The sequence below is a fragment of the Panonychus citri genome, unplaced genomic scaffold, assembly GCF_014898815.1.
Source record: "Panonychus citri isolate SS breed McGregor unplaced genomic scaffold, ASM1489881v1 Contig00077, whole genome shotgun sequence".
In the NCBI taxonomy this organism is placed as follows: Eukaryota; Metazoa; Arthropoda; class Arachnida; order Trombidiformes; family Tetranychidae; genus Panonychus; species Panonychus citri.
Window position 1 is genome coordinate 3,036,535 of NW_026515482.1, and position 26,061 is coordinate 3,062,595.

The 26,061-nt window shown below is 29.4% G+C and overlaps 2 protein-coding genes, 1 long non-coding RNA gene and 1 other non-coding gene across 5 annotated transcripts in view; 2 read left to right on the top strand and 2 right to left on the bottom strand.

Moving 5' to 3' along the window:
- Positions 1-13: 13 nt before the first annotated feature.
- LOC128386786 (maleylacetoacetate isomerase-like) lies at positions 14-1,053 on the bottom strand. Its single transcript, XM_053345866.1, is given in 4 exon segments — positions 14-547; positions 550-698; positions 763-814; positions 907-1,053. Coding segments are annotated over 4 exon segments (654 nt in total). The 5' UTR covers positions 916-1,053; the 3' UTR covers positions 14-103.
- A 136-nt stretch (positions 1,054-1,189) lies between these two features.
- Positions 1,190-26,061, bottom strand: part of LOC128386773 (nephrin-like) — a 72,155-nt gene continuing 47,283 nt past the window's right edge. Inside the window, exons 2-12 of one of the 2 annotated variants that reach the window (XM_053345849.1) lie at positions 22,490-22,621; positions 20,389-20,510; positions 20,244-20,301; positions 18,136-18,480; positions 11,189-11,365; positions 5,128-5,424; positions 4,693-4,992; positions 3,615-4,217; positions 3,160-3,534; positions 1,767-3,089; positions 1,534-1,692 (exon numbers count right to left, since the gene is read on the bottom strand). In XM_053345849.1, the coding sequence (XP_053201824.1) occupies positions 1,676-1,692; positions 1,767-3,089; positions 3,160-3,534; positions 3,615-4,217; positions 4,693-4,992; positions 5,128-5,424; positions 11,189-11,365; positions 18,136-18,480; positions 20,244-20,301; positions 20,389-20,510; positions 22,490-22,621 (3,749 nt within the window). In that variant the 3' untranslated portion in view covers positions 1,534-1,675. Of the gene's footprint in view, positions 3,090-3,159; positions 3,535-3,614; positions 4,218-4,692; positions 4,993-5,127; positions 5,425-11,188; positions 11,366-18,135; positions 18,481-20,243; positions 20,302-20,388; positions 20,511-22,489; positions 22,622-26,061 lie in introns of both variants that reach the window. The other variant, XM_053345848.1, reaches the window with a different exon arrangement.
- Positions 5,912-8,910, top strand: LOC128386798 (uncharacterized). Its single transcript, XR_008324926.1, has 3 exons — positions 5,912-6,243; positions 6,596-7,709; positions 7,873-8,910. It is a non-coding gene; the product is annotated as an uncharacterized LOC128386798 (long non-coding RNA).
- Trnae-cuc (transfer RNA glutamic acid (anticodon CUC)) lies at positions 10,657-10,728 on the top strand. Its single transcript has one exon. It is a non-coding gene; the product is annotated as a tRNA-Glu (tRNA).

Below are 26,061 nucleotides of genomic sequence, written 5' to 3' on the forward strand. Positions count from 1 at the left end.
TATTCGGTTTGAATCGTGTTTAAAGTTTAGATGAACTTTAATGATTTCAATTTTAACATAAATGTCAATCCAAAATTTTCACAATTCGTGATCAGTTATCCATCTATTGTTTTGGTGCATCGGGTTGAACGGATGGATGAGCGGCCTTGAAAGCTTCGTGTTCCTCCAACAATTTATTAACCCGTTCGATTGTTGGATATTGACTCATATCGACACCATAACGATAAGCATTGTAAACCTGAGGAACCAAGAAAACATCAGCGATTGTAATTGTATCACCAATACAATATTTGCCCGCAGTTTTGGTCATTATATTTTCCAATGATTTAAATTTCTTGGTGATTAATTGTTTAGCCCATTGGTCTTTATTTCCGCCAAGATTTTCAATCTCTGCCAGAACAAATAGATTCTGTAAGGGTTGAATTCCTGAATTAATTGATTCGGTGATTGCAATGGCATTTGCTCGATCAATTAAATCTTTTGGATACAATGATGGCTCTGGATTAATGTTTTCTAAATAATCAATTATCGCCAATGATTCAAATATTATTGATTTTGATTGTTGTCACCATTAACCTCCAATGATGGAATGAAACCAAACGGGTTAATCTTCAGGAAATGATCTTTCTTTTGTTCACCTCCATCTTTTACCAAGTTAATTGTCACATATTCATGAGGAATTGCTTTCAAATTAAGAGCTGCAAATCAATTGGTATAATTAAATTAGTGAACAATTAGACATTCAAAGATTGGGAAACTTACCAATTCTCACCCGATAGGAACATGAGCTTCTCCAGTAGGAAAATAATTTCACCTAATTAAGTAATTGAACAAATTAGTCGAGAGAAATTCAACAAATTTACTTATATTTAATCAAGAATTTTGTTATAAATACATAATAATTACCTTGGACATTGTTGATTCTAATTGTTACAATTTAATTGTGTTGATGTTTTCCCTAAAAGATTACAATTTGACTTTGTCTCAAGTTGATCAAGAAAAAACATCCAATTCCATAGCAACAATCAATAGAAATCAAGTTGATTATTTGAATGATTAAAAGTAAGTATCAAGATAATTTTTTCTCATCACAATTAACAACAATCAACTAATTGATTGACAAAACAAGGTAGAAAAAAATATAATTTCTTCAGTAAATAAAGACTTTTATTTAGGTTGACATTTAACAGAAAAATATAATCATTAGTAACAATTAATTAATTCTATTAAAGATTAATGGAATTAAATTGATTTCTCTTCTTACAGAATAGATTTTTAAATTGTTTCTTTTTAATAAAACAATACAATTAAACAGTTATTTTTTCTTATGGTCTAAAAACCTTATAAACAAATACTTGAGTTAATCATGACGGTAGATGATTAATTATATTAATACAATTACAATATAATATTGATAATAAAAGATAAATATATTTGTTAACTTTGTTTGTCAGTTGATTAACTGGAATCCAATCAATATGTTATATCATTGGACTTATAATTATTACAATCACATAGAGTTGGGCCACAATCGGGTTGATGGAAATGTGAACAATCAGAATTAATTACATTCTTAACGATAACAGTTCCATTATCTAATAATTGAGCATGAGAAGTCATTCCCATCGGTATCATTTCGGGTTCGACAATTGGTTCAATATGATTACGATGATAATCATCTGTTGATGGTTTCTTAAGAATCCCGTTTAAATGAACAAAATGATTATTATTATTATTCTGATGAAGATGCTGATTAATTTGATTACCTGGAATACCATTACTATTATTAGAGTTAATTGTGTGACTATTACCAAGGATTGATGATTTATTAAGGCTTCCAGGACCATCGGTAATATGACCTAATTGACCGACTCCGTTTGAGGTCACATTTTTATCGGGAATGGCATTATTAGCCAACCATTTCCAACTTTTATGTCTCACACAAAACAAAATTAAGGCACAATTGATTAAAGCAATTAAAATACCCATGGTAATTATCACCAGAATAAGAGTTAATTTAGCTTGGTCAAAAGGTGATCCATTGGATGAGGATGAAGAATTGTCAATTAATGGTGACCCATTGGTGGAAACATCAGGTGATAAAGTTGTAAAAGAAATATAATTAGTTGATTGTGGTAATTGAGATTTAGATTGAGATTCAATTGATGAACCAAGTGAATTAGTTGATATAATTATTACTCCATATTCTTGGCGTGAATTTAATCCACCAATGGTTAACATGGTTTCATTGGTTTCCTCTGTAAGGCGAGATTTGCTTTGATGATCTTTGGTGTAAAAAGTTGAAGTTGAATCGGAATCGCGTCCAAAAATGGGCCAAACTTTGGCCTTAAAAAACTGTGGTAGTCCACCATTAAAACCGGGTAACCATGATAAGCTGACCGATCGATGGTCAACCCTAACAATTGTCAGATTAGTTATAAGATCGGGTGGACTTTTGGGTCTCAATGAGATCTCCGTAAATTCAGATCCACGTTCATTAAGAGCGATACATTTCAACTTTGAACCAAACTCTTCAACTCGAATTTTCCTAATCAATAGTTTAGACTCGTAAAGTTCAGGATCAATTTCACTTCGACTTCGAGAAACCATATAACGGTAAACACTATCAGGCGAGTATCGGGTTTCTCGAGTATATCCAATATCTTTGTTAATTGAATCAACCCACTTAAAATGAACTTCGGGAATTCCTCGAGCTGAACAGGTAAGTACAATATCAGCTCCTTCATCAATTGCAACAATTGGAACTCTATTAACAATTAATGGTTTATATTTAAGGGATAACTTTAATTTGGCCATGGAAGGACTTTTAATACCATTGGAAGCCCGACAAATGTAATAACCTTCATCAGTTGATTGGACATCAGAGAATCGTAATATCGACCGACCCTTTTCCCTATCAACAGTGATTCTAGAATCAGTTAATGTCAACGGTTGACCTGGTGCTGGTCCTTTGTACCAATCAATGGTCATCTCATCAGATGGATTACCAATCGCTTCACAAACCATTGAAGCCGAACCACTGAGCTCTGTTAAAACTGTTTCAGAAGTTTTAACAATCGTAGCACCAACTAAACAAACAATTAGAAAACCTATTAATTAATCCGAACAACTATCAAATTAAACCAATAGTCAACTTACATAGTACATTAAGGACAATGGTCGATTTCGTGGTTCCCTCATTGTTACTTGCTTCGCACTCATATTCACCTCCATCGTACCTTTCAACTTTCGGTATCCTCAGAATCGGCCCATCAACGATGATCCTCTCATTAAATTGATCCGGTTTAAGATCATTTGGATAATTAGTTTCTTTAATTATACCTGATTCTTGATTTTTAACTTTTCCCCGAGAAGATAATCTATCAGGTAATTCCTCAAGTAAACTCATTCCATTTTTATACCAATTATAATTAAGAGGAATCGGAAATCCGATAGCAGTCATGTTGATGATGAATGAATTTTCCTCCGTAACATCAAACTTTTGAAACAATGGAGTGAAAAATTTTGGCTTATCTGTGGTTTCAAACAATTAAGAAAAAGTTAATTACTAATTAGTAACTTTGAAAGAGATTACAATCAATTTAACAGCTTACGTAGTACACGAAGTTGATAATTTTTCTCGATTGTCCTTTCCATTGGTTTATTGTAACTTTTACAAACAACAATTGACTGATCGTGTTTATCTGTTACCGGTATAGTTAATAAACTACGAGTATTTTTACCGCTATATTGACCATCGCTGATTTCATCGGTCAAATGTTTCATGAGAACTCCATTGATAAACCAGGTAACCTCACAGGTCGGATTACATGAGCCCGTTTCGCAAAACAATTTAACATCCGAACCATGTTTAGGATGTTTAGGAATGGAGGTTATTTTGATTGTTGAGGACATGAAGGTAACATTTAAAGTAACCAGAGTTACCAAAGGCTCGGAAGTGGCTCGATTTGAGGATTCACACCGGTAAGTTGCTCCATTGTCTGAAGGCTTAGCTCTAATCATTAAGATACTTGAAACTCCTGAACTTGATATAGTTGAAAGGCCACTTATTTCCCGATCAGAACCATAACCTTTGTACCATTTTAACGTTGCCAACGGATTACCTCCGGTCGATAGGCATTCAAGTCGGACACTTTCATCTTCGACTAAATTAGTTCCATTTTTAATTCCAATGATATTTGGATGTCCAGGTTGATCTAAATTGGTTAGTTAACAAATTAGTCAAAATGTAACCAGCTGATTGTCAGTAAAGTTAATGAGGTAATAAAAATCAGATTCTTAATCATGGAAATGATAAATTATCAATCAATTGATCCACTTTCTTATTGTCTTTGAGTTCACAGAATACTTGAAATATGTGAATAGATTAATGATTAGCCTGTAATTCAACAATATAAAAATCATAATTTCCAGTGATTCATATTAATCATCCACAATTAAATGAGACATTCTGTCAACAACAATTAAGTTTAACATGACTGAAACTTTGACCTAATTTAAATTTCCTCAATTACTTGATTATCACGAGTGAAAAAAAAAGACTAACGCAAGGAATTAGATTATATTAAACTCCGAGATTTAGGATATTAAAATTTGGAACTGAAAAGATTATCCTGAAAACAATTGTAACAATAATACAAGAAAAGGATACGAATCAATTAAAAGGCTTACAGATAATTTGAACTTGAATTGATTTAAAAATGGTTTCCTTGAGCATCTTTGAGTGACCAAAACAAGTAACGGTTTTATAATTGTTTGGACTTGATGTTAAAGTAACGGTTAAATTGGACATTGTCTTATATCCTTCCTTAATTATTTCAACTCGAGAATCAGTTCCTTTCATAGGTAAACCATCAACTGTCCAGGTAATATCGGTAACGGGATTTGAAGGCCCAATTGTACATTCTAAATTTAATTTATCACCAAGTTTACCCTCGATTGGACCAGAGATGATAATTTTTGTAGGAGCATCTATAAGATGTGATGGAAAATTCAATAATAATAATATTGATTGATTGATTGATTCATTCATTCATCAAGAATTAACTTTTCTGATTGTAAACAAAAAAAGATAAAAACAATTTACCAAAAGAAAATTGTACTTACATAAAACGGTCAGTTTAATTGTTGCTGTCAATGGTTTAGTAGAGATGAGATTAACAGCCTCACAAGTGACCAAAGCATTATTATCATTTGGTTTGACCACAAATGAATAGGTATTAGTTGAATCTTTACCATCAATTGATGAAGAGTAACTTGTATCAACAGTTAAATTATCTTTCAACCAATGTAATTTAGGTGAGGGATTACCACCTCTAGAGATACAAGCTAAGGTTAAGGTATCTAAGGCACTTATTTGATCACCATTTGTATATCCTTCAATTTGAGGAGTTCCGGGAGGTACTAAAAGAGGAGATAAATAATAATAATAGTAATAAACAATTAGAGGAATAAGTAAGAACATTGAGAGAACGAAGAAAAAATTAAATAAAACAAAATAGAATAGAATAGAAAATAAGACAACAATCTAATTAATCTTAATCCAAGATCTGCGAAAATAAAATTGTTCAAAAGGTAAGATTAACCAAAGATCCAATTGAAAGTGAAGACTAATGTTACTTTACCTGTTAATCCTTTTCTGATTACGAGAAAGGATATTCAACCATCTTAATTAAATTACAATTAACAGTTAATTTAACCATAAGAAAATGATTAGTTAATCATTGAGATAAAGAAATGAAGAGTTAAACTAACAAGGAAAAGATTATCATTTAAATTGTCATACCAATAGATTAGATTATTGATTACAGAAAATTACAATTAGGTAACAATTTAGCTCTCCATTGGTTTCTATTGATTAAATGGATAGAATTTAAATTATTTGCTTTTCCAATTTAATTGTTTGTGCCCAGGTGATCATATTTGATTCACATTCATCACAATCAACAATTTAATTGTCTCTATGATCTACAATTACAATTAAATTGGATCTCAATGTTTCAACAGAAATTACTTTTTGTTATTTGTGACTTCAAGTTAAATCATTTTTTGGGATAATTAATTGTGATTAACCAATTCTAATCAAACTAAGGTGATGATTAACTGTCCATGTTAATTAGTGTTATTTGTTAGATCTAAACAACAACTTTCCATTGGATTAATAGTGTATTTGGATTTGAATGTGTATTAATTACATTAAATTAGTGAATGATTTATAAATGGGTGAGTATCACTGGTAGACAATTAAGTTGAGATAATTACAAGTGAGAATTTAATTAAAAGAGGTAAAAGGTTAGCTAATTAAGTTTAACCTTTTTTCAACAATTAATCCTCAACATTTACTTTTACCTCATCTAATTAAATTTACTCTCAAATTCAATTAATATATATACAGATGATTAGTATCAATAGTAAACCTTAATAGTAGCAATGATATAATAACAAACAAAAAACTATTTATGGAAACTTAATTGTTACCATTAGTTAATATTAAATTTTCAACAATTTATTGAGATTTCCAGGTCTCTATTAATATTGATTAATATTTTCATTTCTTTTCAATATCTAAATTCAGGTTCATGGTTAATTATCATTGTTCATACAATTGATTTGAAGGTTGAGATAAAATGAAAGCAACAATTTACCAGAATAACTTAACTAACCCAACTAATCATAAATTAAACAGCAATCTAATGTAGTAATCAAGTTAACCAAAAAGCTAGATTAATACCCACACAATCACCACAATCACCACCTCCACCATGATGATGATTATAAACAACAATACGAATACACCAACAGAATCAAAGAAAGTACAAAACAATCAAAGGAAATCAAGAAGTAGGAAAAAAACAACAAGAAAACTGGAAACAATAATCATAACAATTACACACCAACAGTTAACATTGGAAATGATTTCTTATTAAATTAACAGAGAGAGAGAGAAGTTAATTGTCTCTGATTGTATTATCATGATTACCATTACATTATCATCATGTTTATTATAAAGGGTGTAAAGCTAATGATATTTACAGTTAAATGTGATTTACAATCCACTACTTAACTAATCAGTATAATGATAATTTCACTTTTTCTAATGATGTTAATATACATTAAGTGATCCAAGAAATATATAATTTTATATAATAACAATGCTGATAATGGTAATGATAATAACAATATTTAATAATTATAATTGTGGAATAGCAAAAAAAAAGCTAAACTAACACAGGTAAATCATAGGGAAGAGGAAAAAAAACTTATAATATGATTTACTATCAAATCGACAGGTAAATTTACATCAGAAAACAAATCAATGGGGAATCTGTTTAATTTCACAATTCGAATCATATTCAAATCCATTAGGAATACACAAAAATGAGTTAATTGTTGTTATAATTGTGTTAATTTCTCTCTGTTTCTCTCTCACTTTAATATTAAACATTTCTAATTGTGGAGCCTAAAAAGATAAACATACAACAACAATTACTCTGGAACTGGATTAATAATCGTTATTCTTGAATTATTGTTATGATCAATTGAATCCTTATATTTATGGATATTGAGACGATGAAGATAATATGAATTCTGAACAATTTAAAAAGATAACAATTTACCTTGATTCTTACAATGAAAGGTATATACGTTTTATTGTTGGAAACTGAATTTATATTTGTTTAGTTTGAATGGTAAGTAAGTTACTTACTCTTTTTTTATTTCTTATATTTAATCAAGAAAAGTGAAGACAATTTATGTTTCATAACAACCGAAAGGAAACTGAATTAACTTGAATAATCTCAATTCTTTTACTTATTATTATTATATCATTTTCCTGAATTTCATATTCTAAAGGTTTCAACTTCAATAATAATAATAACCAACAACAATCATCTTCATCTGGCCTCTGAAAATTTCACAAAGAGTTTCACCATTGAGCCATGTAATATAATCTTGACTGAAACAATGTTATTTATCATGAAATAACAATGATAGAAACGGTTGGATGATTTAATTCAAGTAAATTCAAAAGGGAAACATCATGAAGATAACATGGAAACCTCATTCACCGACAAATTTTGAGTTCTCCTCATTTTTTTCCTCTTCTTCTCATATCCTTTTCTCTCTCTCTTCCCCTGAAAATTGAGATTGGAAGATAAAAAAGTTCTGATAAGCAGGAAAAAAAATTCCTATTGCAGATTCATCATCATCAGACATTATTAAGAATTACATAAATGACACTTCTTGATCTTAATTCATCTCATCATCTTGATCTCATTCATGATATTATCAAATGATTCTTACAATTGACATGAAGCTTTATGATTAACTGGAATGACATCTCTCTTCCTCATTGCTTTGATATTTTAATTATTGTGGTGAAATTTCATTCATGATGGTCAATATTATCGGTATGTTTATGTTTATTTTTATTCAGTTCAATATATGACCAATTGGATGAGCTTTCACGATGAGCTGATTAGGAATCTTTTATCTTATTTATTTGTAAACATTTGATTAGCTTTTGAAATTACTATCGATTGTACAATCATTATCATCATAATCATTACATTAAGTTAACCATGAGAGTAATGAACCAAATGAGAGGTAAAAAAGTTCTTGACCTTAACTGTGAATGGGTTTTCATTGCCAATAAATGAATCAATAGATTGTAGTGATTGAGAAACATGATTGTATCAGTAATGAGTTTTTCATTCCCTTCTCATGATATAATCATCAATACATTATGAAATGAAAATCCCCCACTGAAAAACAGTGAACAGATTAGTTATCATCATTATCATCATCATTGGTAAACAATCAGCTAATATATATTAGTAAATGAATCAACCATCATCAGCTGTTTCACATCCATTGAATTAACTCCCACAAGTGAAATCATATCAACACCCAGTTACTTGGATTGATTTTTTCTATCTCTCTCTTCCCCTGAAAATGAGATTGTAAGGTAAAAAAGTTCTGCTAAGCTGGAAGAAAAAAGAATCCAATTGCAGATTAATCACCATCAATCAGACATCATTAAGAATTTTAATTGTTCAAGAAAAGCAAAGATTTTCAACAATTTTCAATCTTCAACAAATTTTCAGGATAGGTCCAAATGATGATTTCTCTCAGCTGTATAGTTTTGGCGGAGATTGGGCCACTTTTTAACCAAGGAAGTAATAAGGTTCTTAAAAAGAATCAACAAATTTTTTGAGAACTTGATTCTTTTTTATTTATAATTTCCCTTCACGGTTTGGGTCGTAAACAACCAAACTCATTAGAGCTAAGGTCTAAATAGCTAAACGAAAAGAGCTTAGATCAAAACAGCTAAAGTGAATTTGAGTCCGTTGAATATTTGACGGAGTGAATTCAGATGAATTCTGCTCTCTGAGTCTTATTCAGCTCTGAAAAAACTGTAATTCGATCAAAGCTAACTTACCCTTATATAAGCAAATCAAAAATCGTCTAAATCTGCCTTAAATTAAACAAACAAAACTGTAACACGACATCTAAATTGTCTTCTCTAATTTAGCTGTTTTGATCTTAGCTCAAATGAGTTTGGATGTTTACGACCCAAACCTATTTTATTAACGTATGGATGATAAAAATGGAACAAAATTTCAATGAAATTTTCTCTTTTATCATTCCCTATTCTCAACATTTGGATTAACATCTTGGGATAAGAAATGATTTAAGATGGATGATGAATGATAACTCAATGAAAAGGAGGATATGAAGGAGGTGGGAATCATGATTGAAAGTGGAAAATGTTACACTTTTATCAACCATTGACTTCGAACCATTCATCTCGTCAACTAGACCAATATCATAACAACAATTATCTTCATCTTGTGTCAGAATTTCTCTCTCTCTCTCTCTTGTGGTCCTCCAAAATTCATACTCTCCACCTCAGTTCCTGTTTCTCTCTCTCTCTCTTATCATCATCATCTTATAACAGACAACAACTTATCCTCATCTCACTCAACAAAATCACCATTGATGGATTCTCATGTCTTTCAAGACATTCATGTAAACAAGACACTAAGCGAGGAAAAAAATACAAATCATCACAATTTGATAATATATCAAATGGATTATCTTCATGATACTTAATTGTTCGCCTACGGCTAATCATCTGACAGATTCACAAGGTAACAGTCGAAAAGTAGCTGATAAAATTGTAACATGAAAAATTGTCGACTAGAAAAGTGTAACAAGATGATGGAGATAAGGATGAGAAGAAAGAAAATATTGAAAATCTATTCTGATGAAGATGAAACTCTGAAAATCAGAAAAAGTTGAAACATCAATCACTGATAATTATCTATTGATGGTAATTTTATTTTTCGAGTTTTAATAAAAAATAATCTTTCAATCCAACAATTAAGCAACAATAGAATGAAGCAAAAAACTTCTATTAAATCTATTAAATCGAGTGAAAAAAATCCCAATCCTCACAACCAAATCCAGGGATAAACAAAATAAATAAAATTAGCCCTCCAAAGTCCAATGAGTTTTATCCAAAGTTGAAAAAAGTTGAACCTAATTGAAATCAAAAGCCTAAAAGACACAATCAAAAACAATTAAATCTGTTGCTTATTCAAAACTAAAATCTTTCGTCACATTATTATCTCATCCGGCGTTGTCTAGTGGTTAGGATACCTGGCTCTCACCCAGGAGGCCCGGGTTCAATTCCCGGCGTCGGAAGTAACTTTTTGAACTCATTCGAAACATCCAATTGCTCGTAACTTGAATGGTTTTAATTAGATCGAGTTAATTTTTGGCTTCTCATCAAACTTGATGTATTTAATATTATCTATTTTCTTCCTGGTTCCATTGATTTTATTGATTATAAATTGATACTTTTCTTTTGTTTCCGTCTTTTGAATCATTCAAACTAATGATTACTATTTAATGATTGTAATGATAATTAATTGGATATTTTTTTGCCTTAGTGATTTATAGTCAACATTGAATGTTACGATGTTTAATTAATGTTAACAATAAAAGTACATATTGATTTCAATTTGTAATATTGTTGTTATTTGATATTCATATTGGATCAATGGGATCTTGTTAATCTTGATAATTAAAAATTTACTTACAAAACAATTAACAATAAAGAAATGTAGAAGAAAAAAAAACATAATCAAATGTAAATAATTACCTAAGACACTGATGGACATTGTATTGACCAGTGGACGAGGAATAGCTGGATGGATGGCCTTACATGTATACTGGACACCATTATCATCAAGTTTAACAAATAGTGTTAATATTGATCGGGTTAAAGTTAATTTACCATTGGGACCAAGTCCATCGGTTATTACAATCGTATAAGAATCTGGTAAAACAATTAAAGACAGAGAGACAGAGACGATAATCATCAATATCATTGGAGCAATTAACTAGAAAGAGATGAGTACAAGACTTGTCCATTCAAGAAATATAATCAATTTAATCAGAAGCATCAGTTCAATTGATTGAATGGAAACAATCATATTGAAAACGACCATTTTGTTGATTAGTAAAGTAAAAAACGATTGTACAATTAATTTCATCTTCTTAGTTGATTAAGTTTTCCTTAGTTTTGTTTAATCATTATGGTAATAATGATGATTAGATATTGATTAGTGTTTCTAAATTGATCAACATCTAATTGAGACTTTCACATGAGAAATTAAGTTCGTGATGAGTATTTCAAGTTATCCAAGCAATCAATGAATATGATGTTTAATTAGCATTAATTACAGTCATTATCCATCATTGGCTCAAGATTCATGATGATGATAATGATTATCATCATAATAATAATGAGAAAATTTAGTGGCAACAATTAAGAAACATCTAACAAAATGATTCTAAAGATAAAACTGAAACATGGTAACACAATTTAATTACATCACCTAATCAATAATCATCTAAATCAATAAAAAAAAATTAATATTTTCCACTGACAATTAACTTTTCTCATTGGTAATCACTGTAATTTTATCCTCTAGTGACAAGTCTCATCATAACAATTTAAATCATCTCAGCATTTAATTTAATCATGTTCAACTTTTTTTTTCTTATTCATCATGCTCATAAATAACATTGATATATATTAATTGTCGTTATTCATGGTAGTATATTAAATTTAATCAACTAACAATTAAATTGTGAATCATAATTTGGAAATATTTTTACTTGTGAATTGTCATTGAAAACATGATGAAGGAAAAAAGTTTAGAACTTTTTTTTATATTTCTTTTTCTCTCAGATAATGATGATGATGAACATGATGATATCTGAACAGAAGAAAAGTAAAATTAAAATTCTGAATTGATCAAAATCTCTTAATAGTAACTTGGGAATTTCCAAATAAGCAATTTAAATATATAACAGAATACGAAGATTGTTCAAGTTCGTAAGCTCGAAAAAATATAAAAAACTCTAAATTTGTTGGAGAATTTTTGTTCTTTTTTTGTTCTTTTCTACTGAAAAGTCAACATCTTATGAAACTTTCATATTCTAATACCTTAATTCATACTCTCTCTCAACCCACCTTCTCATTTCTCCGAAATTAATACATATTCAGTTGAATTAATCTCATTTCCGGGTTTCAAATTGAATAGATAATGAAGTTATCTAATGTAAACTGATGCTCGATTCTCAACAATCAGTAAATTGTTTACTCATTTTACTTTCAACTGTGAGTTGATTATTAACAAGCCTAAGAATCTAATCGATGAAAAGATCAGATGGATTCACCCTGAACCATAGACTCATTCATTTCATGATTAAATTGAGACTTGTAAGTTGTAAGTCTTAACCAAATGATTATCATAATCATTTTAAACAATCAATCTCAAGCTTAATTGAACAATATTATTTAAATCCTTACGAACTTTTTTTAATCCAATTATAATCTTGTTTGAAATACTTTAAGTCAATGATTGACTCTGATTAATTTCAAATTAATCTTAGTTTGTTCAGATTTCTAAAAATAAACATTCAACCGATAGATCATCATGTCGATTGTGTTTATGAATAATTTGAATCTTTTCTCGATTAAATCGATAAAAATATCGATAGAAAATTAATTTTATCATCAATACAAGAATCGAAAGGTGAGAATAAATAATTTCCAAGATCAATAAGAATAATAATTGGTTGAAATTATCATGAAAAGGAAATGAAATAACAAGAAGGAAAAAAAATAAGATTAATCTAGTAACTAATTTAGCTTCTGATATGACAATCAGTTGATTGATGAACATGATATTGAATTGATCATCATGAGCTAAAGGTTTCATGGTGGATGAAGATTTCTGAAACTGTGGTAGATTGTAAGAGAAACTCCTATCCCTCTGAGTGAAAATAAAGGTTTTAAGATGAAAAAAAGAAAGAAAAACAAAAAGATAAAGATGATATAATGAAGATGAAGATGGATATGAAGATACGAAAGATGATAAGAATGATCTAACCTTGTAACCCGATCTGAATCCTCGTCTATTATCAGAATCATCATTAATTGTATCATCAATACCATTAGAAGTGGCTTAAACCTCGTTGACAGGGAAAGATAAGCTCGGAACTTTTTTCCTCTCTTACCTCAGTCAACGATATCATGATGATGAAAAGATTGAGAGAGAGAAATGATTCTGACGAAACAAAAAGGTTTACTATCATTAGTTATAATTACAATAAATAACAATCAAGTCGATTGCTTTTTGTGCTTTTATCATGAGTAACGATTCCCGGAAATCAATGCTAGACTCAGGAAAGATTCCCCTCTCCATGAAGGTGTATCATACATGTACCATGGTAATTATTTGAATTTATGGTGTGAATTTGTTGATTCATTTAAACTATCATTTGCTTGTTCGAGAAATACTCAGACAATTGAAGTTTTTCCTTCATCGATCTACAATAACATGACCAAAATGGTCAACGAATTCGTGTCTACTGAACTTTTAATGTTCGAGAATTGGTTTTGCTAATCAATTTTTTGATAAACCATTAGGCGAATATCCAATTACTGGAACAATTAATTTTAACCACTAAGAGTATTAGTTGATTGTTTGTCTTCGGGGATTTTTAATAATCAACCACTTGAATTAACTTTGAGTAGGTTTAATTGTCAAGGATACTTAAAAGTCAATTAATGATATTAGGCTAAAGGCAAGTGGATTAATTAGTTGATCGTACAAAAAAAAGTAGATTACTTTTACAGTTCATCGTTTGGACAATTAAAATTCAATCACAATTTGCATAAAAGTTTATCCCCAACTATTAATAAATTAGCCAATGATAATCAAGATAATACACCAAAAGATTAGACTGGTCTTGATTGATAAAATCAAAATCAGGATCTTCAATAGTTAATTAATGATCATATTGATAATAATGAGAAACTTTTGTCAATTCTTGATTTAGTTTCCATTGATAATTTATCTGGATCTAATTTAGTTGAACATTTCTTGGTTTGGTTTCATTCATCTTGATTCAATGGACTCTCCTTATAGCCTTTAATTAACTCAAATAGTGGACAGTATGGGAGGATATAAAGATAATCATAGAGATGATGATACCAACAACAAGAGAGATAAAAATAGAAACCAAAGTAAACATTAATCTAACTTTTGCGGATCTTTATCATCAGTTGATCTCGTTGTCTTCACTGGACATTGATATTGATGATAAATGTTATTCTTGACCATCTATTGAATCACTTGTCCAGTTTGTTTCAACATTATACTTTAATTGGTACTAATGTCTCATTAACACTTTCCTTGGGTTCACATATTAAACTGAAAGTGACCAGTGGGTTTGTAAGGGTGGAGAAATTTCATCAAGTTTCCTTGGCCATTGAAGGAATTACTCAGAATCTAAGGTAAACTGACCAGTAGTCATTTTCCATTCTCATCACTTTTTTTCCTTTAGTCATGATGATGATCTTGATGATGGACCACTTTATCCTCATTGATTATTATTATTGACTGAAACACCTATCAATCATGGTCATTTCATTGGTCAAGAATAAAAACCTTTTCTGAATTTGATGGATGATGTTTGGTCATCTTCTGGTCATAATTTTGCCACCATCAAGCCAATCAAGTTACTCTATTTGCTTGAGAAGCTCAATTTCAATCTGGATCAACCCTTTTTTTGCTCATACAACTATTGTTATCACCATGATAATGACCATTGGTCATTGCAAATGACCAAAAACAAAGGAAAAAACAGTTAATATGATTTTATCTTTTAATTGTTCAACAGACTAATACAATTCATCATTCACACACATGATTATTGCTTATCAAGTAATCAACTAATTGTAATCAAATGAAAACGGGAAAAAATTACTATTTATTGCCCTTGAAAACATCATTTATAAATCAAAGGTTATTAATTGTTACTCCATTGGTAACTTTGTTGATAAATTAAAGTGAAAATAAACAATTGATTAACTAACCATTTAATCACCAGTCTGATCAGGTTCAATTTATAAATAAATTAACTCTCGACATGGACAATTAAATAATATTTGAACAGAATTAAACCAATTTCAATAACGATACAAATTAAATAATATTAATTTAGTTCAAATGACTAAACGTTTCCAAATCTGAATAATTGATCATTACACTGAATTAACAATTAAAAATAAATAAAATAGTAAAATAGTAAAATTAATCTTCTTGATAAATGGATGGAAATTTAAATTGTAAATCAATTAAATTGGTGATTTAAATCAATGAGTAATTACGAGGAGAAACAAAAAGTAATCAATCAATAATTATGATTAAAAGTCAAAAATGATTATTATTGTACATTTTGGTAACAATTAAAGTTAATCAATAGTTTTTTTCCAATGAATTGTATTAGTTAGTATATTGAAAGTTGATTGATAACTATTAATATCTCCACATGAAATTAACCATCAAGAATCAGGCATTTTGATAGTAATTAATTAAATGTAATCACGAAATGGTTGTTAACCTTGTTCAGCAAATCAAATAGAAATGAGAAATTTTTTCTTCTCTCTCTCTCTCTCTTTCAATGTTATATTGTTATTCAGTTAGATAATGAGTTGGAACTTTTTCCCTCCCACCATCAGATAATCATTTCCATCTTCAAGTTCAATATGATTCCTGAATTCTGAACTGAATCACCATGTGTGTGTATATATATATACCTATTGTTATTATTCATTTGAATCATTCATGGAGTTCAGTTATGGATGAAAAAGTTTTTTTCTTCTACCATTGTTATCATGATGGTTGATAATCATGATAATATTATATTAATTCTTGTTCAATGGTAAATTAAACTAATCCATAAGGATCGACTATTGTGTCAACTTGAATAGAAAATGAATTGATTACCCTGAAATCGTAAGTTCATCAGATGAACCAGACAAAATAGTGGAAAAGTTCTGAATATTATTCATTTTTTCAATTCGTTACAACGATTGAGACTTAAGTGCTAATAATTGTTTATAATTGATACTATTTTGATTGGAGTTATTAATAAATTCAGAGTTGGAGAAAAAAAAGTTCATAAGATGAGCTGAAGTTTCTACAAAGTTTTCATGATATTCAGTAATAAGATTGTGATTCCCAATTGATTGTAGCAATTTAAGCTTACAATCTGAATTTCAATCAAATTGTTTCATGATAAATGGGATTGAGTAAAAGTGAAAATATCAATTTAGGTTATAACAAAATCAATCAATCTTTCAATTTTTTCATCAAACAGATTTCCAAAAGTATTTTATCATCATTGGTTATCATCATCATCTTTATCATGATTATCATGAGGTTCAATCTGTAAAGATTAGGGTTTGATATTAATGATACATGATAATTTCCATTGAGAGGAAAAAATATTCCCGAGTAGAATAATTTTCAATTGGAATTTTTATTTTATCACATTTTATGATCATGAGGTTTGGACGCTCTGAAAATTTTGCTACTGGTCAAGATAAATGACCTTTCAAAATGTTACCAAATCTTCAGTAATGATAATCACTGACAGAATCGCATGGTGAGTGACCATTGGAAGAGGAAACTGTTTGGGGTCATTTCCATGATCGACTACGATTCTTGTATTTAGCTTTTTAAGAGAGCAAAAAAGTTATTAGATTCACCTCTTGCTCCTATCATTTTCTCCCGATACATATAAATACATAATAAGAATCATGATGATCCTGAATACCTAAAGGCGATAAATAGTATAAAAATTTATAAGAATTTGGTGAAAAATATTTGAGAAAAAAAAAGTTCTGAACTTTTCACATCTCATGAAAGAGAAAATTTTTCCAATTCTAAAAGTGTCACTTTTCCCTACTCAATTGAATCAAATTCTGTTCCATAATAAGGTCAAAATCATCATATCTATGCTATGAAAGAATATGAAAAGACGAAGGTGAAAATATTAATAATAACTCTGATTCCAAGTTGAATTAAAAAATTCATGGAAAATTTCAAAATCTAAAGTTCCAGTTCGATCCAATTAACATGTAACATTTTCTTAAACCTTTGATTCTCATCAATTCAGATTATTGTCTTGAATGAGTTAACTTTTCACTCTGTTCATTGATACTCTAATGGTGATAATATAAGTAATAATCAACTCAGAATTATTACTTCCGGTGAATAATTATCATATCACATTGAATTAACTATTGATACAGAAAAAAAGTACATATAATTAGGATCAAGTTAATATAATTTTCTACATGATAATAATCATCCACACCCAATGGTCATCATGAAAATACTCAATGAAACGACAATGATATTTACAGTGTTCTGGGTATAATGGGTATTCAAGTAAATAATAGTAAATAAGATCAAACAAGAATCATTGAATTGATATCATCCTCTTTCAATAGGCAAGATTGTTTTCTCATCATAAATAATATCATCATCATCATCATCATCTATTCCTATTCAAACATGGTGAAGATTGAGTAGGAAACAAACGATGATGATGACGATAATGTTGATAATATTGATATTCCTTGAATGGACAAAGATAATGCAAAAATAATCATTTGTTTTTATTGATATATTGCCTATTCCTATGTGTATTTGGGTGGGTGAATTAAAGTGTAAATCTTACCTTGTTTCAATTGGATATTATTTCTGAACCAAGTTAATTTGGTTTCCGGTTTAGTTAATGAGCTAGTATTACAATTTAAGGTTATCCTTTGAGCTTCTTTGGCGTATATTGTGTAATGATGTTTCCTGGTTTCACTGGAAGAGATTAAACTTGGATAATTGTTGAAATGATTAGAATCAGATTTCAATTGGATTGAATTATCTTCGGAATTAGTTGAGGTGGAAGATATTGTGAAAGATGATGGTGAAGGCAACGATGATGAATGATGAATATTATGATGAGGAGTTTTGGAAGATCCTTTTAAAACTGGAGCGGAAGATAAAATGAGAACCTCCTTTGGTCCAGCTGATAAAGAATTAGAAGTTTTTTTAGTTAGAACTTTTTGTTTACAAATCGAAATTGGTAAAACCGAAATTCGAAATTAGTTATGAACGATAACAATTAACTGATAATCATTTATGCTGTTTATTTGTTTACTCTGTTGATAAATTTACTTTTGGGTTGACAGTTTTACCTTCAATTCATTCAAAATTCATGATAATCTTAACTTATGAGAGATTAGAGATTGAATTTTAGTTGGAGTTTTGAACGTAAACTTTTTGTTCAGATTATTTTTCTAGGAATTTAGTACATGGGAGCGGAAACGGATGTGCAAAAAAAAATAGAAGTGGGAAATAAGTAGGAAACGGAAGGAAGAAAAAAAGATTGAAATAGAAGAAATTTTTTTTTTCTTCAATTTTGTTCGACAAACAATAAATCAAAAGGTTATCACGATAACAATAGAAACACTATGGATACGATTTTTCTTCATGATAACTAAACATTTCCAGTAAACTCGCTAAGAACAATTGTTATCTACAATAGTTGAATGAGTTTAGTTAATAGACTAAGGAAAACTTTTTTTTTTAGATTGAATGGAAATTAATTGTTGCTAATTAGACTAATTGTCGGATGGCAGCAATTTAGAAAGAAAGAATATGAATAATTTAAAATTTTAATAATAAGAGAATTTTTCGAAATTGGATTCATATTCTGTTCGCCATGAACCCTTTTTGTTAATGGAAATATTAATGATGAAAATGAATAAAAGGAGAAGGAAAAAAGTCAATATTGAATTGGAAGAAAGTTCTGATTCATAAGGAATTCCGCTGAATTACCATGATCATGATAATGACAAATATAAATATTTTTCAATGATAACCTGAAGGATAGATTGGTGAGTATTCAAAGAGTGAGAAAGATGATGAGTAAGAAGGTAGATTTGATAACACTATTTTTTTTATCAACCTGAGCTCAGAAATGATTCTGAAAGTTATGAGTTTGAGAGAGAGAGAGAGAGAGAGAGAGAAACTCCGAAAAGTTCTGAAACTATTCAATATGTATTATTTACCGAATGAAAAAAGTAGAAACCTAGAAAAGAATCAACTAACAAAATTGAATTATATTTCTATACTTATATCATATTCTGGTTACATATTTATTCATTCATTCAGATAAAATTCAGATTCTGATCAGAGCTCAAAAGAGTGGATGGAATTGTAAAGAATCCCAACAAACAATGTATTCAAAAACTTACCTTTTAAAACTTACTATCCACCCTGAGGCTGTTCAAACCTGAGATTATGTACCATTGATACATTATTATTACAATGCTATGAAATTCTGAAGATAAACACTAATAGTTTTTTTAGAAATGCCGTAAAGCTCATAACCAGACTAACTGTTGAAGCCTAATGAAAAATCTCAAACTAACCAGCCAATTAACATATTCTTTCTCATAGAATGAGCTTTGTAATAAGTTATTGTTATCATGAATTCTGTCAGTTTTTATTATAAAATGATTATCGAAAACAATTTATGATATTCAATTCAAATTAACCCTTTTCAGCATCTTTAGAATCCAGGTAAACATTGAAATGTCTTATTTATCGTATCCTTATATTAATAAATTAACTTCTAAATCGTATAAACAGTTTCTAGTATTAAATTTTATCGAAATTTCTTCTTCGATTTCATTTTATCCTTGTCATGTTAGCTACAAGTAATATTTTCATGGTGAAATTCAATTTGATTCACTTGGTTGTGGTGAAAATTATTATCAAACTTACCCATCACAGTTAACTTTGAGCCTGAGCGTATTGGTTTGTTATTAAGAGCTGGACCAACCTAAATTTGGATTAAAGGATAATCGGATTAAGTTTAATTGATTTAGATTAACTGTTGGTTAATTGTGACGATTTTTCTTCTCTCTACCTGACATTGGTAATCTCCTTCATCTTCTAATTGGACGTTATTGATTCGTAAATTAAAAATTCCTAATGTTTGTTGCACTTTCATTGAATATCTCGGGAATCCTGGGATTTCAGGATCAAATCCTAACAATGAAAAAAAAATTCAACCGAGTCAATGACAATTACCATAGAATTACAATTAATAATTAATCGATGTGTAAAAACAATAATGACCAAGTAATTTAAATAAATTACCACCAATTACAAATTGCATATTGATGCAGTCACAACAACAATTTAACAGGCTAGTCGATTTGATTGAATTGATTGCGATGAATATTGGAAAAGCTTTTGACAACAACAATAGTATTAATAATATCCGAAGTTTAATAATCCAGGAAATGAGAACTCAATGAGGATTGAACTAAATAGGTAACTCAAGTGATGAGGATAATGGTGGAAAAAAAGATGCTTAAAATATGAGAAAAGAGAAAGGGTTAAATGATATCATCCTCATCACCATTGAAAAGATAATAATGATGAGGAAAATTAGGAAAAGATGAATAGATGACTTGTAATGATGTTAATCATTAATGAGTTTGTTTTGATTGTCAAAATTAATGAAAATTTGTGTTTGAAAATTTTACTTAGTCTAAACTAACCAGAATAACTATTATATAAAAAGATTGGTTATCGAGTGAGCGATAATTTAAAATTAGAACTTTCGATTCTTGTTCGAAAATAAAACGAAGGGAAATAAGTTTCGAACCTCTTTTTCAATCTTCTTCTTTATCCACAATTACCATTGATTCTTTGGATTAATTGAATGTAAAGAAAGAGAGGAAGAGAGGAAGAGATAATGTTGATGATAAAGGTAAATGTGATTCTTGAATGAAATTCACCCTGAATGAGCTTTTCTCTTCCCAGGATAATATTCAAGAAGGAAAACTAATTCAATGGTAAAAGATAACATGTAATCTCATCTAAATTTTTTATCTTCCCATTTTCAGCCTTTTCCTAAATTGAATTAAATTATTACCTTTGATTATTATGATTGTTATTCGTTTTACAATTAGATTAAATTTCAAGCTCAAATCAAATTGTTCACAATTTGATAGAAAAAGACTTAACAATTAAATGGTAATCAAATGCATCTTAAATTGCAAACAATAATGTAAATGAAAAATCCTCAATCCCGAGTTTGAAATTTGTTATCGTAGCAAAATTGAATCTCAATTCAAGTGTAACAATTAATAATCAATGATCCAGATAAATGAAATGATTACTTTTGTTGCTTCAAATGATCAACATATCTTTTTAATTAGTGTTAATTAGAAAATCATGTCACTCGGTGATTTAATTTCAATTAACTTTTCTTCATCCATGTAAAACAGGATAAACCAGGAAATGGATAACAAAAGTTAAGGCAAAAGAGAAAAGGTGAAAAAATTATCAACCTTTTGTTTCCCTTTGAACTTTTTTATAATGTAAACAAAAGATTGAACAAAATTCATCAATTCATTAGATTACAATTCAAATTGAAATTTAAATTCAATTCGACACTTTTAGGTTACAACATTTAAAGGAATCATTATCATGATGATAATATTTAAGGAGGAACAGGAATGAGAAAGTTGGTGAGAAAATCGGAAGAGGGAGAGCTCATGAGTTTTCTCATCTCATCAGAACTTTTTTCCCTAAAAGATTCAAGTTCTAATTCATTTGCATTACAATAGAGTGACAGTGAATTTAATTCCTAAAATGTTCAGCTCAAGATAATCCAAGTTAATTGTTGTTAAATTGTTTGAAATTAGAAGAGTTTTCACCTTCAAAATTTCAAAATTCATTGTCTAGTTTTGAATATTTCTTATTGAGCTCATGAAATTTGGCGATAACAGAATTTTTCATTTGCATTAATTGATATTTACAATCTTTTTGCTGTGATATTATAATATTAGTGTAGATTTGTTTCAATCCAAACAAAGATAAATAATAAGTATAATCAAATGCTTTGATTGTCTAATCTTTTTTGATAGGAATCATGGATTAGGATCAATAGATTAGCATTTGTCGTTTTTATTATATTACACTGGATAATCTTAGGAATTAGAATCAATATTTACCTAAAAGGAATCCATCCTTACTCCATTGAACTGAACCTTTCTGATTACCCACCGTGCATTCAAGTTCAACATCATCGCCCTCTGTAATTGTCATATCAACAGGAACCACCCGAAAAAATTGATTATCTGAATCTGTGGGCACAAGAAGATGAAAAAAAAGGAACAGAATTAGATTAGAAATAGCATATTGGAAAATAGAGATTACAAAATAACAATAAGAGTTTATATCAAGAGAAAGTTTCAATGGTAAATCTGATTTCATGATAATCTTGATGAGAAAATGAAATTTTGATTGTTATCATTGTATTTTCAAGTTTTTCAAACATAAAAGTTTACTAATAACATCAATTGTTATCAACAGATGATAATAGAGAGTCATCATCATCATCATATCGCTTATAGATGGGAGCTGATAGGTGATATCATGATGATGATGATTTTTTTTTCATTCAATTCTAATGTTATCTTGTTATCTGAATCATTATTACAACCTTGTGACATTGTAAATATTTATCTGAACAAGAATCAGGTTCAATGTGATAAGATAACATCAACAGGGAGTAACAACTCATAGAGATTTCACACCGGTGGAAGTCAGGGTGTGTTTCAATGAGATGAAGAGGAATAGAACAAGTAATAGAAGAGATAAAAAAATACTCCCAGAGAATCGTTTATGTTACCATGAGTAAGAAAAACAGAAGACGAAGGAGAGAAAAAAAAAAGTTCCAAAGGAAAGTTGAGGCTCATTAGCTGTTAAAAGCATCGGAGATACAATAACATGGTAAAAATAAAGAAGATGATGATAAAAGAGACAAGAGATAGTGGGAAAAAAGATGAAGATGATTTCCATCATCATTATCATCTTCATGGTAATGATTCACCATGGAAGTGAGAAGATGAAGAACTAGAAAAAAAAGATCCTCAAGAAAGAAAAGAAAATGCTTTTTTTGAGAAAGACTGTAATTGTCTCTCTTTTTTCACATTACTATTATTATTTTTCATTGTTATTTTATCATCATGGTGATGAATATGAGAGAGAGAGAGATGAGGTCTTGCTGAAAAAATTGGAAAACAATGGTTTGTGATAACTTAAGTTATCAATTGAAAATCAATGTTCACGAATCAAGTTCATTGTCTTATACCCTTGATAATCTTCATGGTTAAAGTTCAGGGTAAGAGATTGGAGATGATTTTCTTTCTCTTAAAATCATACAAATGGAAAAAATGGAGATTAGATGAAGAAAATAATGGTGATGATGATGGTGATGAGAGAGAGAGGATGAAAAAATGAGTTACAATTGATTATCATAATTATGAGATGAGAAGGAATAATATTATAAAGGAATAAGCTATTGAAGGTTGAGTCTTATCATGAAGATGATATTCAACATGGAATAGGTTGAAGAGGATAAATAGTGAACGATCAAGAAGAAGAGCAAGAGTGTGGTGGTTGCGATCAATTAAACAGGAATAGAGATGAGAAAGGACAAGGAAAAGCAAAAGCAAAAGAGACAGAAAGAGAAAGAGAGTGAAATATATAGCTATTTATTCAGCTAATTTCTGAAAATAATCTGGTTGGATTTTGGATAACACTTAGATTCACTTTCTCTTATTAGAAACAAAATATAATGATAATACACAAGGAGAGAGAGAGAGAGAAAGTATGTGAGAAAGTAAAAGATGGAGGAAGAGAAAAAATAGTTTCATATAATACTAATAATCTTAACGGAAATAAAATCTATCTTTCTCTCTTTCTCTCTTTGAGATTTTGGATGGTATGAGAGAGAAGCTTAAAGGAAGGATCAAAATGAGGTGGGAGTAGGTGGTGGGTAAGATTCTAATAGTATATAATCCTTGGCATCATTTTCTGGGAGGCAAATTGATCCCCAAATTAATGTAATGAGTTATCTGGTTGGATGTTGTATTAAAAGGAGGATGAGGTGCAAGTGAGTTCAGTGAGTGGGTGAGCCGAAGCAGAAAAAGGTAATTGCAAGTGAGAAGCTACTCTGAGTGAGAAAATATTAATTGGTGAGTAAAAAAAAGTTCATAAGCTTGAGTTTTGAAACAGTGATACCTAATTCCCTGTCCTTCTGCTCCCCATGCTCTCTTAAAACCAACTATCTCTCTGTTTCTCTCTCAATCTGATGAAATTCTTAAGATGATGAAGCTAAACTAATGTTATCGAACGGATAAGCCCACTTAGAACCTTATTTTTTCTCCAAGATTAATATTCGATAGCATCACTCCCAATGAGAATAATAAGACGAAACCTCTTCCTATTTCGATAATGATAATGATGATGATGATGATGATACACATCTTTTCATCTTCTTATTTTCTTCTAACATCATAACAACTCATCTTTCATCCTCATAGTCATTGATTTCATCAGTCATCCAGTTCGCTTTCTTATTTATTGTTTACCTTACTCAATTTACTATCATCATTTTCGGTTTCATGGTGAAAGTACATATAATATATTTAGATGATAATAATAGTAAAGATAATGATAATATTATCGTGTTCATGTTATAGCTTTTCTCCTAAAATATCTAAACCGATATGCTAATCAGATTAATAAATTATTCTCTTAATGCTAAAATCTTTGAAAATGATAATTCCTCAATCAATTGAATGAATAATATTTCTTACTAAATAACTTGTACTCAGAACATTTTCTCATAAAGAATTGACTTTCAAACAAAAATCGAAATGGAAAAGGTTATCGATATGTTGAATAGATCAGAACTTTTTTTGGAAAAAACATTTTTTTGAATCAATTTACAGGGGAACTGAATGAAACAGTCGTTGTGATATGAAACTATCGAAATCTCTTGGTGGTGATGAAATTTTTTCACAATTAAAAAATTGAATATCGTTAATCTCAACTGATTAACTTGATGATTAACTAACAACTTTTTGATTATATTGTATTGATTTTTTGTTCTCATAATCAACTCAAGTTCATTTTATTGTTTGAATTGTGTGGGAAGATGAAATTCAGGGTTTTCATGTAATAATCTCAGTAAACAAGACAGAAATTTGAATTGTATAATAATCAACAATTTACCTTAACTGGAAATTGAGTACATGATGTAATCAAATTTGGTGAAAAATTTAACAATTACAATTGATAAACAATAAGAGTGATTATTAAATATTGAGTTTCCGCCTTGACAATGTGAATAATAATTTTGCAAGATTAAATTGTAATCATTTCAATCAGCAGTGAATTAAAGTGAAAAAGAACAAAAAAAAGTTCCAAATTCAGTCTGAGAATTTTCAATAATCTGTAAGGCGTAAATTTGGAAACAATGTTTCAAATACAATAATCATCAGTTAAGGTTTTCTTCATGATAGATTATGTGGATTGGATGTTATCCATTTTGTTTTCTCCCCTGAAGAAAATCATCATTTTCTCATCATATTCTCAACGATAATGCTTCATAATCATTATCTCTATGTATCGATAATATGAAGAAAGATAAATTTTTGTTTTCGTTGTTTCTATCTGAGCGAGAGAGAAACAACAACAATTACCCTGGAGGCATTTCAATATCATCACGATTATC